The 14136-nt window shown below is 39.9% G+C and overlaps 1 protein-coding gene across 26 annotated transcripts in view; it reads right to left on the bottom strand.

Annotated features, from left to right (window-relative positions):
• Positions 1–14136, bottom strand: part of IKZF1 (IKAROS family zinc finger 1) — a 133574-nt gene that overhangs the window by 46141 nt on the left and 73297 nt on the right. For 11 of the 26 annotated variants that reach the window (XM_020806202.3, XM_078377601.1, XM_020806184.3 and 8 more), the window contains 2 exons: positions 12491–12616; positions 6191–6325 (listed from right to left, as the gene is read on the bottom strand). In XM_020806202.3, the coding sequence (XP_020661861.3) occupies positions 6191–6325; positions 12491–12616 (261 nt within the window). The remainder of the gene's footprint in view (positions 1–6190; positions 6326–12490; positions 12617–14136) is intronic. The other 15 variants (XM_020806187.3, XM_020806196.3, XM_020806188.3 and 12 more) reach the window with 4 other exon arrangements.

Here is a 14136-nt window from a genome sequence, read left to right as displayed (position 1 = left end):
AAGGAAATTAGTTGATTTCATCAGTGTAGCCACTGAAATTACCAGAAATACACTGAATTTATTTCAGTCAAAGTGAATGCGGCTACCGATTTATATACCATGTTTCTTGAACCCGATATAAAAAGCTGGAACAGGAATCTGTTCAAGTTGCCACTGGGACTGAACCCTAACATTGTTTGCTGATTCTACAAAGAGAAGAGGGGAGCAGAGCTGAGAGAGTTCTTTTATACACTCTCCCTCCCAGTAGAGGATTAGTGACAATCCAGCCTTTACTTAGAAAACATGGTGCATGAAAGTCATAGATTAAGATGGTTTCATGGAGGACATCAGACTTTTCTTTTTGTCTTAGCCTAACATATCTATTGTCTGTCCAATCCTGTCCCCAAAGAGACAGGGTGCTAGAACCAGATTAAACTTTACTTATAAACTTCACTTCCAGATCTGTTTCTCGGCTGTTGACTTCCCATTAAAACCACTTTTCACCCATGCCAGGCATTAGGCAGTGATGTTTCAGATTTGGAGTTTCTGCATTATTGCTGCAGCAGAGCAATGATATTTTGCTGGCAGAACAAATCAACATTCTACAAGGAAATTCTAGAAATGGGGGCAGCCTAAACAATAAATTATAACTTTTAAACTGGACTTCACATTTAGTACAGTTGTAGCAAATAGTCTACTCTTGCACTATGCCAAATATGGGGAACTTTGGGCAAAGGATGTTTGAGTTAATAATTTTTTAAATGTATAACTGTTTCCTCCATTCAGAAACAGGCAATGCTAAACATTCCCAGATTTTAAATAGCTCATAGAAATTGAAAGGGCCAATCTTGCTTATCTTGAAAGAGAGTGGTTGGTCCCACCTGCTTTTTTTATTTGGAAAGAATCCAGGCTGCATAGGCTAAAATATTTTCCTCAAAAAAGGCCTTTAAAAGGGGAGAAACAGTGATTTCTTATCACACTACTCATGTGTGGAATAGGTTACCCAGCAAGACCTTTACAAAGTAGATACATTATTGAGCTTCATGGGCAAGGGATATATTTGGAGAACTCAGGAAAATTGGAGGTCAAAAGCCAGGGTTTCATTAAAGAGCAAAAAACCAGACTTTTGTTATAGAAGGTAACCGAGTGCAGTTCTCAAGGAAGGGACATTCTGCCACATACAGTGGGGTCTCTACTTAAGAACGTCCCTACTTAAGAACAATCCAACTTAAGAACAGTTCAATTTGCTAAATTTTGCTTCTACTTGAGAACAGAAATCCAAGATAAGAACAGGAAAAAAACCTTTTCTGCTCTTTTTTTAACCTTAGGTCATCTTAGGTTAAAAAAAAATCTGCCCCTAGTGGTAGAGTACGTATTAACCAGCTTTGCATTAGTTCCTATGGGAACTAATGCTTCAATGTACGAACGCACCTCTACATAACAAAAAAACAGCCAGAACGGATTAATCGGTTTTCAGTCCATTCCTATGGGAAATTTTGCTTCAACTTAAGAACGTTTCAACTTAAGAACACCATTCCAAAATGGATTAGATTCTTAAGCAGAGGTTCCACTGTAGTTTCTATGGACGGAAAAGAGCAGATACGGATTAAATGGTTTTCAATGCATTCCTATGGGAAATGCAGATTCAACATAAGAACTTTTCAACTTGAGAACCACCTTCCAATACGGATTAAGTTCTTAAGTAGAGACCCCACTGTATCTCCAGAGAATTACCATACAATTTTGTAAGGCATATTCAAAGTATTTCTGCATTACAAAACCACAGAGCACTTACATTTGTGCCAGACCTAACTGCTTTCAGTAAACATTCTCTCAGGATTTCTGAGACCAGGCTCCTGACACAAGGATTCAAAGAAGAAATAAACTCCAGGTCTAGGGCAATTGAATTTTTAACCCTGACAGCCAGGACTCAATCACCTGATGGTAAGGAAGAGAATTTTTCAACTCCTTCCTAGCCAAATAGGAATTCTGTGTCTGGTTGTAAAAATATTTTAAAAGGTATCAAAAAGAAAAAGAGTAGAGAACAAAATATTCACAAGCTCACTCATCTAATCTGTGAAATTACAGCTTTTTGCTTTGTGGCTGGGGATGGTCTTACTTGATGCTAGCACAGCTTTGGTGCCTGTATCTTGTGAGTTTCAACCATTCCACCTGCCATGTCACTACACAATTATCTGGCAATAAAAAAGAAACTCCAGTGATTTTATGTGCCATCAAGTCACTTCCAATGTGTGGTGAATAAATGAGTAAACTACCTCCCAAATGTCATATCATTAATAGCTCTGCACAAATCTTGCAGACCAATAGCATCTCATGTTATGTTGTTTTCTCTTCCTACTGCCCCCCCACAGCAAAATTGTCTTTTCCAGGATGCTATGCTCAGATCTTGCAAACTAACAACCATGGCTTCCTTTATTAAGACAATCTGTCTCATTTTAGGTCTTCCTCTCTTCCTACTACTCCCCCGCCCCCTTTCCTTGCAATAATATCTTTTCTGGTCAGTTCTGTATTATCATTATATGTGTATCGTAGGATAGCCTTCATTTATGCATATTTGCTCTAGTGGAAGTTCAGCCTTGATGTGACTGAGTACCCTCTTCTCTGCCTTTCTGGATGTCTGTGGTATCTGTAAGGATTTTGTCCAACATCACACTTTAAATAAGTTGATCTTTGTCCTTGTCTTTTTTACTGTCTTTCTTTTCTATAGATTGGAGAATTTTGATCTTGGTTTCCAGTGTCAGTCTTTGCTAACTCTTAGCCTGCTCTTTTTTTAATTTCAAAAGGCAACGGGTCACCTTTTGGAAAATATGTACACAACATGTTCACAGAGCTTTTGGTCCTCTATAGATTTTTTTCCCTTAGGTTTCCTACTCCAAAGAAAAGATGTGGAAGTTGAGAGATAGCTTTCTAGTCTGCATACTGTGGAGCAGGCATAGCAACTTTAATTTACTTGAGTGATTAAAAGATGTGTATATTTCTCTGTTGCATGTGTTCCACTTACTTATACTTTTGCTTCTCATGAAATCCAAAATGGACCTTCAAAATATTTTGGCACAGAGGGACTGCAGCCATATCCCAACCATTTCTGGTTCTTCCCTCCTCCAGCAACCACAGTACAGATCATGTATTCATCTTCTAGGATCCTGTAGCACTAGGCAATTCTACGTGAGGGAAACTTCTGATTGAATTTGCATGTAGCATATGTATATTTAAACTCCTGTTTTAAAAAGCCAGGGAATTCAATTCTTCAAAACATATCCAATTTATATATGTGGGATATTATACTTTTTGTATCCATGACTAAAAATGCCAGGAAATAGCCTGATATGGCAGCACAATATTGACACTTGTCTAAGAACATCTATGGCAGTTTTTTTGTGTTTGGGTGAGAGGTGGTTGACTTATGAAAAAAAAGGAGTCACAGTCTGTGATTTTCTCCTTCTTGGTGGTTCTTTGTGAATGGTCCTGAGCAGAAGAGGGCATCCTGTAGACCAGCGGTCCCCAACCTTTTTGGGACCACAGACCGGTTGGGAGTGCGACCTCCGTGCACTGGGGGGCAGGGGCACCCCCACACTTGAGGGTGGGCATGTTGTGCTCGTGGAGGGGCATGGCACACTCATGGGTGGGTGTGTCATGCTTGCGGAGGGGCGTGTCGAGCTCACAGAGGGGTGTGTCACACTCACCAGCAAGCACGACACACCCAACCCACAAGGGCAAACACGCCCACCATGGTGCATGCGGGGGGGGGGACGGAGATCTGTCTCCACAGCCCAGTTCCAGGAAGCCCACGGACCAGCACCGGGCCACGGACCAGGGGTTGGGGACCCCTGCTGTAGACCATCTTGACTGCTCCCATTAATGTTGGCAACATTCAGGCTCCCTGTTGCTGTGGAAAGCCTGGCATCCTTTTCTTTCTAGCAACATGGGCATGATATTATGCAGCAATATTGTATCATTTCCTGGCATTTTGAATTGTGGATACAGAGGCACAAAATCCCACATTTATAAATTGGAGGGTTTTTGAAGAATTGAAACTTCTTTTCCAGAAATTAAGCATGGATTACACTGAACTGTAATGAAACATTAAGATCTTCCAAAAATACAAGCGAGTCAAAAATAACCTGAATGGCAGAAAGACTTTGATGTGTGGGAAAAGCGGAATTGAGGCTGGATGGAAAAGAAGTGTGGGCTACCTCAATGTCATTCTGATAAACCCCCCACCCCACCTTTTGTAGTCTGGCTCTCGCTAAACTGTATTTTCAATATGGTATCTTCTTACATCACACTCTGATGGGAAATGCTACTCATCTAGCAATTAACAGGATTTCTTACCATGAAGGTAAGGAAGTGAGAGCATGAAATGTGGGTTTGCCCTCATGCCCAGAGTTCAATGTAGTCCTTGAAAGAGAGAAAGAAAGTGAGAGACAGACAGGGAAAGGATGGTTCCCCTCCTTCTCTTAAGTTATAGTGTATAACCTCTTGAATCTATCTTCTCTTCAGGCAGGCAGTGACTGAGTCTTGCTGGATTTTAGATCTTCAGGGGAAGCCTTTCTCTGACTCTCACTACTCTTGCAGGCATGTCTAGCAAGGACATGAGAGGGGGACTTTTTTATGGCAAGCTCTAAGCTATGGAACTCCTTCTTTCAGGAGGCTGGGTTGGCCTCTTCCTCCTATCCTTCTGCGAGTAGGCAAATATCTTTCTCTTCAGGCATGCTGCAGAATGGGCTGCTAAGAACAGAACTTTTGGTCGTTAATGCATTAACATTTTTCTTTTTTGATGTGTTTTAAATGATTTTAATATTATTGCATACAATCAAATTTCAACACTGCAGCTTTTTGTGATTTTAGTTGTAACTGTTTTTTAAAATTAATTCATAAGCCATCTTGGGTCCCTAAATTGGTAGAAATGTCAAATATAATTGAAATTAGGAAGAAGGAAGGAAGGAAGGAAGGAAGGAAGGAAGGAAGGAAGGAAGGAAGGAAGGAAGGAAGGGTTGGTCTAACTCACTCAAACACCCTATCTGCATTCTCCATCCTCCACCACTGAAACTCATTTAAATACAACTAGTCTAGATAGTGCTCAGAATACCTCTGCTACTGGAATAAGAGGTAATGCAGTAAACATGCCACCAAAGTCACGTTAAATTCTGGTGATTTCACCTCAGGTTGTAAAAATTTCTCAGAGCATGCTATCAAAGGTACAACTTATTTTGTTCTAGAAGGAACTTCATTACTCCAAATAGCAGCAATGGATGACACGGTTAACATGCAATAGAGATTGTAAAGAGCATCTTCTTTGCCATCCTTACTGCCACAGAGTACAGCTAGTCATAATTTCAAAAAGTAATGAACTATATCAAAAGGGTAAACGTACATCATAAAAGTGTTCGGCACCTGGGATACTTTGGTATACTACCTCGGTGGCCAGGGAATCTGTGAAGTCCTGAGACACATCTTATTGGGCAGCTCAGCATGAAACTTGACCTTTCCTCCCCCCCCCCCCCCAAAAGTGATTAGCTTAGATAGGCAGACTCATAGGCATTGAGTTGGACAATACACAAGCCCAATCTCTAGTCCCTGTTTAACACCAGATACAAAAACATAAAATTAATACTTTAATGGACAGGAGGCCCCCAGTTCTGAAGTCTGCCATGATGAAAATACCCAGGAGAGCAGCTGGGTGAAACAAATTCCACTCTGTTAATTTTGTTTTCTAAGGGACATTATAAGAATAAATATGCTTATGAAAATTAATGTAATTTGTATGCCTAGTGGCAAACATGTAACATGTAACTATCCCCCCTCCCCTTTAGTTTTCTTTTAGCAGACATTTCTGACAGTGATGAGCCAAAGAAAAGAGGCACTATGCCATTAAAAGTTCTCTAAGGGCGGAAAATGGAAAATTTGCTGATAGAGGAAGAGTGAATAATTTTGCAAGTGATCTAAGAGTATCAGAGGTAGTAGCACTGCTGAACCTAGAGGTACTTGATCAATGCCTACATTAGAGGCCAGCCAGGATTCCCATATGAATTACTCTCAGCTCTGCTGAGGAACGGGGAAATAGGAAGAGGGTGGTGGTGGATAACAGTCCCAAATTTGCAATATGCTCTTGTGCACAATGGAAAACGGAGAGATGAAAACATGGAAAAACCCAACCATGTAAAGGTGGCAGCAAACATTTAACTCTTACCAACAAATTTCTGAGGCAGAGAACTCTTACGTTTGGCGACGTTACTTGCTAGTCTGTCCAGCATAAGGGATCGTTCTGACCCCACCTTGCACAGGTCTTCAGCCATTTCCCCCTGGCTGGTTTCCTCTTTCATGACTGGAAAAAAAAGTAAAAGAAAACCCGATGCCTTAGAGACACGTACTTCCAGAATTTGTCAAGATATAGTATATAACATGCACTTATTATTTATGTATTTATTTAAAATATTTGTCCTCGCCTTTCTCCTCACTACAATCTAAAACAGTGAAAAGAGAAAAGAAGCTTGGGATATCCAGTCTATAACTCTCTTAAAGGGCATCAGACAGTATGACTCAAATGGAGACATATACAAATCTGTATTTATCGTATCAATCTCTCCCTCTCCCTCTCTAAACTACTCTCTAGCTAAAAAGCCTATATACAAAGCAGGTAATGAGACCAGAATTTTATTAGAAAGAAGACACCTACAGAGGTCCTAGTTCATTAGGTAAATAAAGCCTAGAGATCTCAGTGGAAAAGGTATCAAGGGTATGGTCCGATGCTCTGCAATTTAACCAATGCTTCTTTTTGTTGTAAAACAACAACAACAACAACAACAACAACAACAACAACAACAACAACAACAACAACAACAACAACAACAACAACAACAACAACAACAACAACAGAAAAGCCTCACAAATATGTCTGAGGAAGACTTGCCCTCCCCTAGAGAAAGCCACAAGAGATCTTATGATGGTGGTGACTTTCTGAGTTGTTATGGCTGAACTTAAAAACCAAAGCTCATCAGAAAATAATCATTTTTTCCACAGCAAGACATATACTGCATGCTAAATGGGGAGAATAACTCTCTTCATCCCATCATCCTTATAAAAGGATGTGTGCTGAACCCAATCCCCCAAATTGTACAAGAACACTATTACACATGGAAACCCAGTGCCTATGTAGAAATACTGAGGTATTTTTAAAAGTCAAAAGTTTAAAAAGTTTGAATTTGTATAACAGATGAAATGAAAAGAGGTTGATGAAAATTATACGTATCTGTGGGGGAAGCATGGGCAAATGCACTCATATACAACTGCAATGAAACAACAGTATAACCCTCTGTACTGAACAGAAGATAAGTGAGAATCTGGCCTGTGGTGACTCCTCCTTCCCTAAACCTGCCCTCTGTAGCTCCTCTAGACAGCTACCCTCATGCTTTGAATGCCCATGAAATGAAGTGACACAGACTGTTTAACCACCATGGGAGGTGGGGGGGAGGTGATTGCTTAGAAGAATGACAGAAATTTACTTTTCTTCCCCGGGACCAAAACATCTCAAATAAACAAGGAGGTATTGAGCCATGTTTTCCTGCTGCAGTAAGTTTCTTCCTCCCCATCCAAAACGCTTAGAATATTTTTGTACCCTTGCCGTGAAAATCAAGATCCCTCTCCTTCAAATGACATGGAAAGAATAAGATAAAAATAATATATGAGGTCTCTTTCTGCAAGAGGCCTGGCATCTTGGCATATCTGTCCAACAGTTCTTTCTATGATTTCAATAAATATAGACAACCATTATATGCTCCGCTTTGGGCCTACTGTGCAGAATACTTGTGAGCTGATTATTTTGGCCAAGGTGGGCCAAGAACTAGGTAGTCATAGCACAACTCCTAGCTGTGGGTGGTGAAATGACATCATTGCTTGACTTATCTCAGGATTCACAGGGAAGGTTAGAAAATGGTATCTTTCTTTCTCATTAACGTATATTTGGTGGTGGAACCGGATGAGTGTTTGAATCTCAGGAAAGGTTTACAGTAAAAAGTGATCTGAGTGAAACAGAAGATGTTTCCATATGAGCAGCTCCAACTGCTACCAGCCAAAGGACGTTGTGTATTTATTCAGCCTTTCCTCTTTAAGTGACTTTTTGTATGTGGTGACAAAACAGGCAATGTGAAGGTTACAAATGGAAGGTAATATTTTCTGAGGCCCTCATGAAATCTTGGATTTAACTGAAAACAGTTTTTGGAAGCATCCAGAGTGAACATATTGAACATAGGACATGTCAAGGCCAGTTGTGGAAGTTGGCTTGACAACCATCTTATTGTGCTTTGATAGCCAAGCAAAGATCTTTTTTTTGAACAGCTTCTCAGTTACAGTTTATTCTTGCTTACTGTTTAAACTGTTTTTATGGTTTTGTGACTTTTATTTATAATGTGTTTTTATAGTGATGCTGAAACTTCTAATCTTGTAAGTCCTTTGGTACACAATTCAACAAAATCATGGAATAGAAATATCTTAAACAAATAGATAGCAGAATTATATTCATAGATCAGTTCTTCTTTGCAATGAACTGCGTTGGACTAACCAAAATATGCAACTACAATTTACACAAGGCCATAACTATAGGTAAAGGTAAAGGTTCCCCTTGACAATTTTTGTCCAGTTGTGTTCGACTCTAGGGGGCGGTGCTCATCCCCATTTCCAAGCCATAGAGCCAGCGTTTTGTCTGAAAGACAATCTTCCGTGGTCACATGGCCAGTGCGACTTAGACACGGAACGCTGTTACCTTCCCACCAAGGTGGTCCCTATTTATCTACTTGCATTTGCATGCTTTCGAACCACTAGGTTGGCGGGAGCTGGAACAAGCAACGGGAGCTCACTGCGTCGTGTGGATTCGATCTTACGACTGCTGGTCTTCTGACCCTGCAGCACAGGCTTCTGCAGTTTAGCCTACAGCGCCACCACGTCCCTCATAATTATAGATGAGCACAAAACAAACCATGAAGCACAAACCACACAAAGCAAGCTGTTTTGTGGTTCACTTTGGGGAAACATGCCTCTCCAAAACAAAACAAAATTCTAAACTATTATCAATGTGGCGATTTGAAAATGGGCTATGATTTGGACATCTGAAATCCAATCTTCATTAAACATAGATTGGCCATTGGGCTGACTCTCCTCCTCATGCCCTTCAAATTTGGTGAAGTTTGGATTTGGGACAGCCAAGTTATAGCCCCCCACCCCCAAGCAGGTGTCCCAGGAAAGTGCTCTTTAGCTACCCAACTCTTTAGCAGAGGACCTGCTTCGAGAGGCTATAATAACTAAGATGTTCCAAATTTAGTCTTCCCCAGACTTGGAGAAGGTGGAAAGGAGAGTCAGCTGAAGACTCACTGGCATCTTGAACTCACATGGAGGCCATTCCACTGCTCCCAGAAGTCTTGAATGGAATGAACCACAAAACACAGTGGTGCCTCGCTTGACAACGATAATCCGTTCTGTTCAAATCGCTGTTAAGCGAAATTGTCGTCAAGCGAATTTTAAAAACCCATTGAAATGCATTGAAAACCCTTCAATGTGTTCCAATGGGCAGAATACCTGCTCGTTTTGCAAAGATCCTCCATAGGGCAGCCATTTTCCAGTGCCTGTAAAGCGAGGAATCCATGCTAAAAACAGCAGGGAGCCATTTTGCACAGCGGGCGGCCATTTTTAGAGCCGCCGATCAGCTGTTTTATAATCGTTGTCTAGCGAAAAATCAGTTCCCGAAGCAGGGAACCGATCATCGTCAAGTGAATTTCCCCCATAGGAACATTGTTTTGCGATCGCAATAGCGATCATAAAAACTTCATCGTAAAGCGGATTCATCGTTTAACGAGGTAATCATTAAGCGAGGCACCACCGCACTTTGTTTTGTCTGAAACCTTATTGTTAATAGTTCATGAATAACGACAAACCGTCATGAACTGCCATTTTCCTGGTTTGTCCCCATTTCTAGCCATGACACATCAACTGGCATCAAACAATTAGCTGTTTGTAGCACAGACAGAAACCAAATGGTTTTGAAACAACTGAGTTTTTTTTTTTCCAGAAGAAAAGATAATTTGCAATCCTTAACACACAACCAAAGAAAAGACCCTACTTAATGCAGTGGGACAGATGCCTAAGTAAACCTATACAACAAGGTCAGAGAAGACGGATTCCTACCCCACAATGTCTCCCACGAGAAGACAACAACCATTACATTTCCAAGGCTCCTAAAGCTTGTCAGTATCATCTGCAATACTAGTGATGATTTAATTCAGAAAGTATAATCTGTCCATCTCCCATGCCCTATTAAGTCATTCCCTACATAGTCAGAAAAAGGGGAAGGGGTACCACATCTTGAACATCCTTGTCTGTCAAAAGCCTCCTGGTTGCTTTTCAGAATCATTATTATATACATATGATTGATATTATCTGGTAATATTAAAAGCAAGACAAAAACCTACCCAGGCATTGCCCAGAGAGGTGGTATTAGCAACTTTCTCTTGACAAGCTGTGTAATAGGTACTGCCAGGATCAAAAAGGTGTGCAGGGAATGTAGCTGATCACACAAATTATAACCTTAAATCCCAGTTCCACTTCATTGCATTTTCCTGAACTGACAGTGATATGTACAGCCCATTTTACATGCAGTTTGCTGCATGTATACAATTTGCATCTTTGACCGAAAGAGGTTAAATGCTGCAAGAAGTGTGGATATAGTTTTAGATCTGTGCTCTCAAAGAACCGGGTTGTATAATACAAAACATGCCTTTAAATGGCATCTTTACTTTCTCCTCTGCAAAAGGATCACAAAGAAACTTCCCTGTACCCAGAACATTACAAAGAACATGATGCAGTCTAGTCTTCTTACTCATTTGCATTATGCAGCCTGCAGCATTTCCACCACATTATTATCTTGGAAGTGTGGATCAGTTCTTAAGTTCCAAACTACTTCCTGACTCTGTCTGTCCCTGCGTGTAGATGTATGTGTGTGGGCATGAATTGACCTGGGCACCCATAAAAATCTGTGGAAGCTGGAGCTGTCCTGCTGACTTTTCTACATCTTGGACAGCTACATTCAGGCACTATTACCTAGAGCTCAAGGCAATGTGGTAACCTTAGTACATTGACACCAGACTTGTATACTCATTTTACAGCAACATAGAACTTTGGATCATAGCTCATGTCTTTGCTGCTCATAAACAAGAATGAATTATATGCTCCATAAAGAAAAGACCAGTATCAGAAGCACAGAGGGGCTTCGTCTTAATCCTTGCCTTCAGTGCATGTGTATATATATAATGCATACTCTTTACTTCACTTTTTGCTCCATGATTTTTCCCATTTGTGTCTTATAAAATGCCTTTTGAGGAGAAGGCTAGAGTCAGAGAAGAGGAGATCCTTAACTTCTTCCTGTTTTTCTTCCTGTGATACATGATCACAGGTGCATCTGATGGAGAAACAGGAGAGGGCCTTCTATGTTGCTGCTTGCAAACTTTGGAACTCACTGCCACAGAAGGCCAGACTCACCTTCTGCGGGGAAGCAAAGACCTTTCTCTTCGAATAAGCTTTCTCTCAGTGGCTGGCTACGTGAGTGACTTTTAGATGGATTGTTACATATTACTGCTCTTTAATTGGTCTTCAGTACTACTTGTGTTAACCATCTCTCAGAGTGGCATTGTTTGTTCCTTTTTAATATTTGCATACTTATTGTTTTAATTTTAATATTGTCTTTTAATGATTTAAACTGCCTCTTTAAATTCATTGTTCTTAGCTTTAAATGTTGTGTTTTAATGATGTAAACTATCTTTGTATACTCATTGTTTTCATCTTTAAATATTGTCTTTCAAACTGCCTTCGGTCCTTTTTAAAGAGAAAGACAGGGTAAAATATTTTGAATGAATGAATGAATGGATGGATGGATGGATGGATGGATGGATGGATGGATGGATGGATGGATGGATGGATGGATGGTACATTTTAAAACTACCCTCGCAGCAAGGAGGAAATAAACCGATTGCTGGGGCAAATGAATTAATGTTAGCTGTGTGTCATATGAAAGAAAATTTTGAAATGATTCAAGTAACAGCCAGAACTGGGGTTCTTTTGGCAGGTTTGATCGAGCCCTAAGAGATCTACTGATTAAAAAGGAGAAGGGTCAAGGCAAAGAGGAAACCCTTGCAGCACTGCTCCGAACAAAATACACAGTCAGAAAACTTAAGAGCAAAAAATATGACCAAACACTCAACCCTCTGGTATAATATCTGCCAGTCCTTCCTATCCCTCCAATTAAGCAATGATGTAAAGATCAATTCCAGGCTTTCTCTGCGTGACACTGCAAATAATGTCTTTGGCATGCATCTCAGTGGTCTACAATAATGGTTCCCCAAATAGCCACTTGCATACAGTGTTGTGCCAGCTCTGCTTGTAATGGCATTTTGCAGTGAGAGAAGTTACAGGAAAACACTTTATGTTGCCTATCTGCTTAGCATCTTACCGGGATAGAGGCCGCCTGCGAGATTCATGGTTTGCAAATAGTTGTGGCAGCGCTCCTTGTGTTCTTCCAAAGAGCTGCGCTGCTTATAGCTCCGACCACAATATCCACATTTGTGGGGCTTGCCAACTGCAGGGGGTGGAAATGGAAATTGCTGTTTAAGCTAATAACACCTGGGGCAACGTAATCTGTATAACAACTGAATCAAATAACGGAGTAAAGCAAATGCAAACACCTAGAATCAACCATCCATTTGGAAACAGATGATGGACAAACTTCCTTATATTCTTGGTGTCTCTATTTCAGCTATTTATTGTAAGGAACATTTCCATTCTACATCAGATTAATTACTGTCTTCTCTTATAGCTTCCAGGAACGGTGGTTTTGGCTATTAACGATAGACAAAGTAATACCGACACAAGAGAATATTCTTCACTCTGGGTACAAAGACTAGGTCTAATATATATATATATAAAAGAAGAAAATGAAAAAAAATGAAAGCAAAGAAAGAAAAAAGAAAAGGATGCACACCTAAATCTAGTAGATTTCCTATACTGCTTGAAAAGTAATAATTTTCCTGACTCAATTCCACAATCTTCACAGTAGAATAATAGGTTAAAACAAGTTTTGGTCTCTACTAAAGTAGAGCTAATGAAATCAACAACAAATAAGTGGTGACTAACAATCACCATTTGTTTCAATGTTTTTATTGTATCTGGGACAAACAATGGCTTTAATCTAACATCTTTACATGGATTTCCAACAGTGAGGGAGCTTCTGCTATTAAATTTGCCAAACTCAAGTTTCCAGAAATACTTGCAGCTACAAAAAGGTCGGTGAGGTAGTACATAGATTGTCAGTCTAGGATTCAAGGGACTTGGTTCCAAATTCCTACTCGGAAATGGAAACTCACTTGTGCAGGGATGCACTGGTAAAACCACTCCTTAAACATTTCACATTACTTGATGGTACACAACAGTGGCCTGTACCACAGATTTGAAGAAGTTATCTTTTTTTTTTTTTTTTTGGTCAGACTTTCAAGGATTTTCAGTCTCCTACAAGATATCTTGAGTGAGAGACTGAAACAAATGTTTTTTCTCCTGGCAAAATAGCCTGTCAAGTTTATTTTCCTTTTTTGAAGCTAAGTACAGAAATATACACATACAGATAAAGAACAAAAGCATAGGCTAAATACTAAGGCACAAACTATTGTATGCTTCTGTTTTTAATAGTTCATGAAACAATTGGTAGAGTTTTGAAATTTTGTGCATGTACAGGAATGTGCAATAATTAGGTTCCCATGTGCACAAATTCCTTCCAAGATTATAATCTTTTTTGTACTTTCTTATTAAGCACGAGAAGGCGTATCAATTTAGGACTTTCATTGCTAGCTCCTATCTAACAGGAAAACCTAAAACATCTTTCAGTTAGGTGTACATATGAATGGTTCACATATAGCCTGTTTCATAACTTAAATTCAGATCAAGTCTTTACTGGTGTTCAACTACAGAATTTGCTTCTGAAACTATGCATCATAAGTTCTTCCTTATAATTCACTAATGAGGATGATTTCCCCTGTTTTCAATAGTTCTTCAGAACTCATCATCATCTCTTCTGCTCCGTGCTACTTAAGATCATGAATATATTAA

The sequence above is a fragment of the Pogona vitticeps genome, chromosome 6 (assembly GCF_051106095.1).
Source record: "Pogona vitticeps strain Pit_001003342236 chromosome 6, PviZW2.1, whole genome shotgun sequence".
Taxonomy (NCBI): domain Eukaryota; kingdom Metazoa; phylum Chordata; class Lepidosauria; order Squamata; family Agamidae; genus Pogona; species Pogona vitticeps.
Note: the sequence above shows the minus strand (reverse complement) of the source record. Positions and strands in the feature narration are given on the sequence as shown.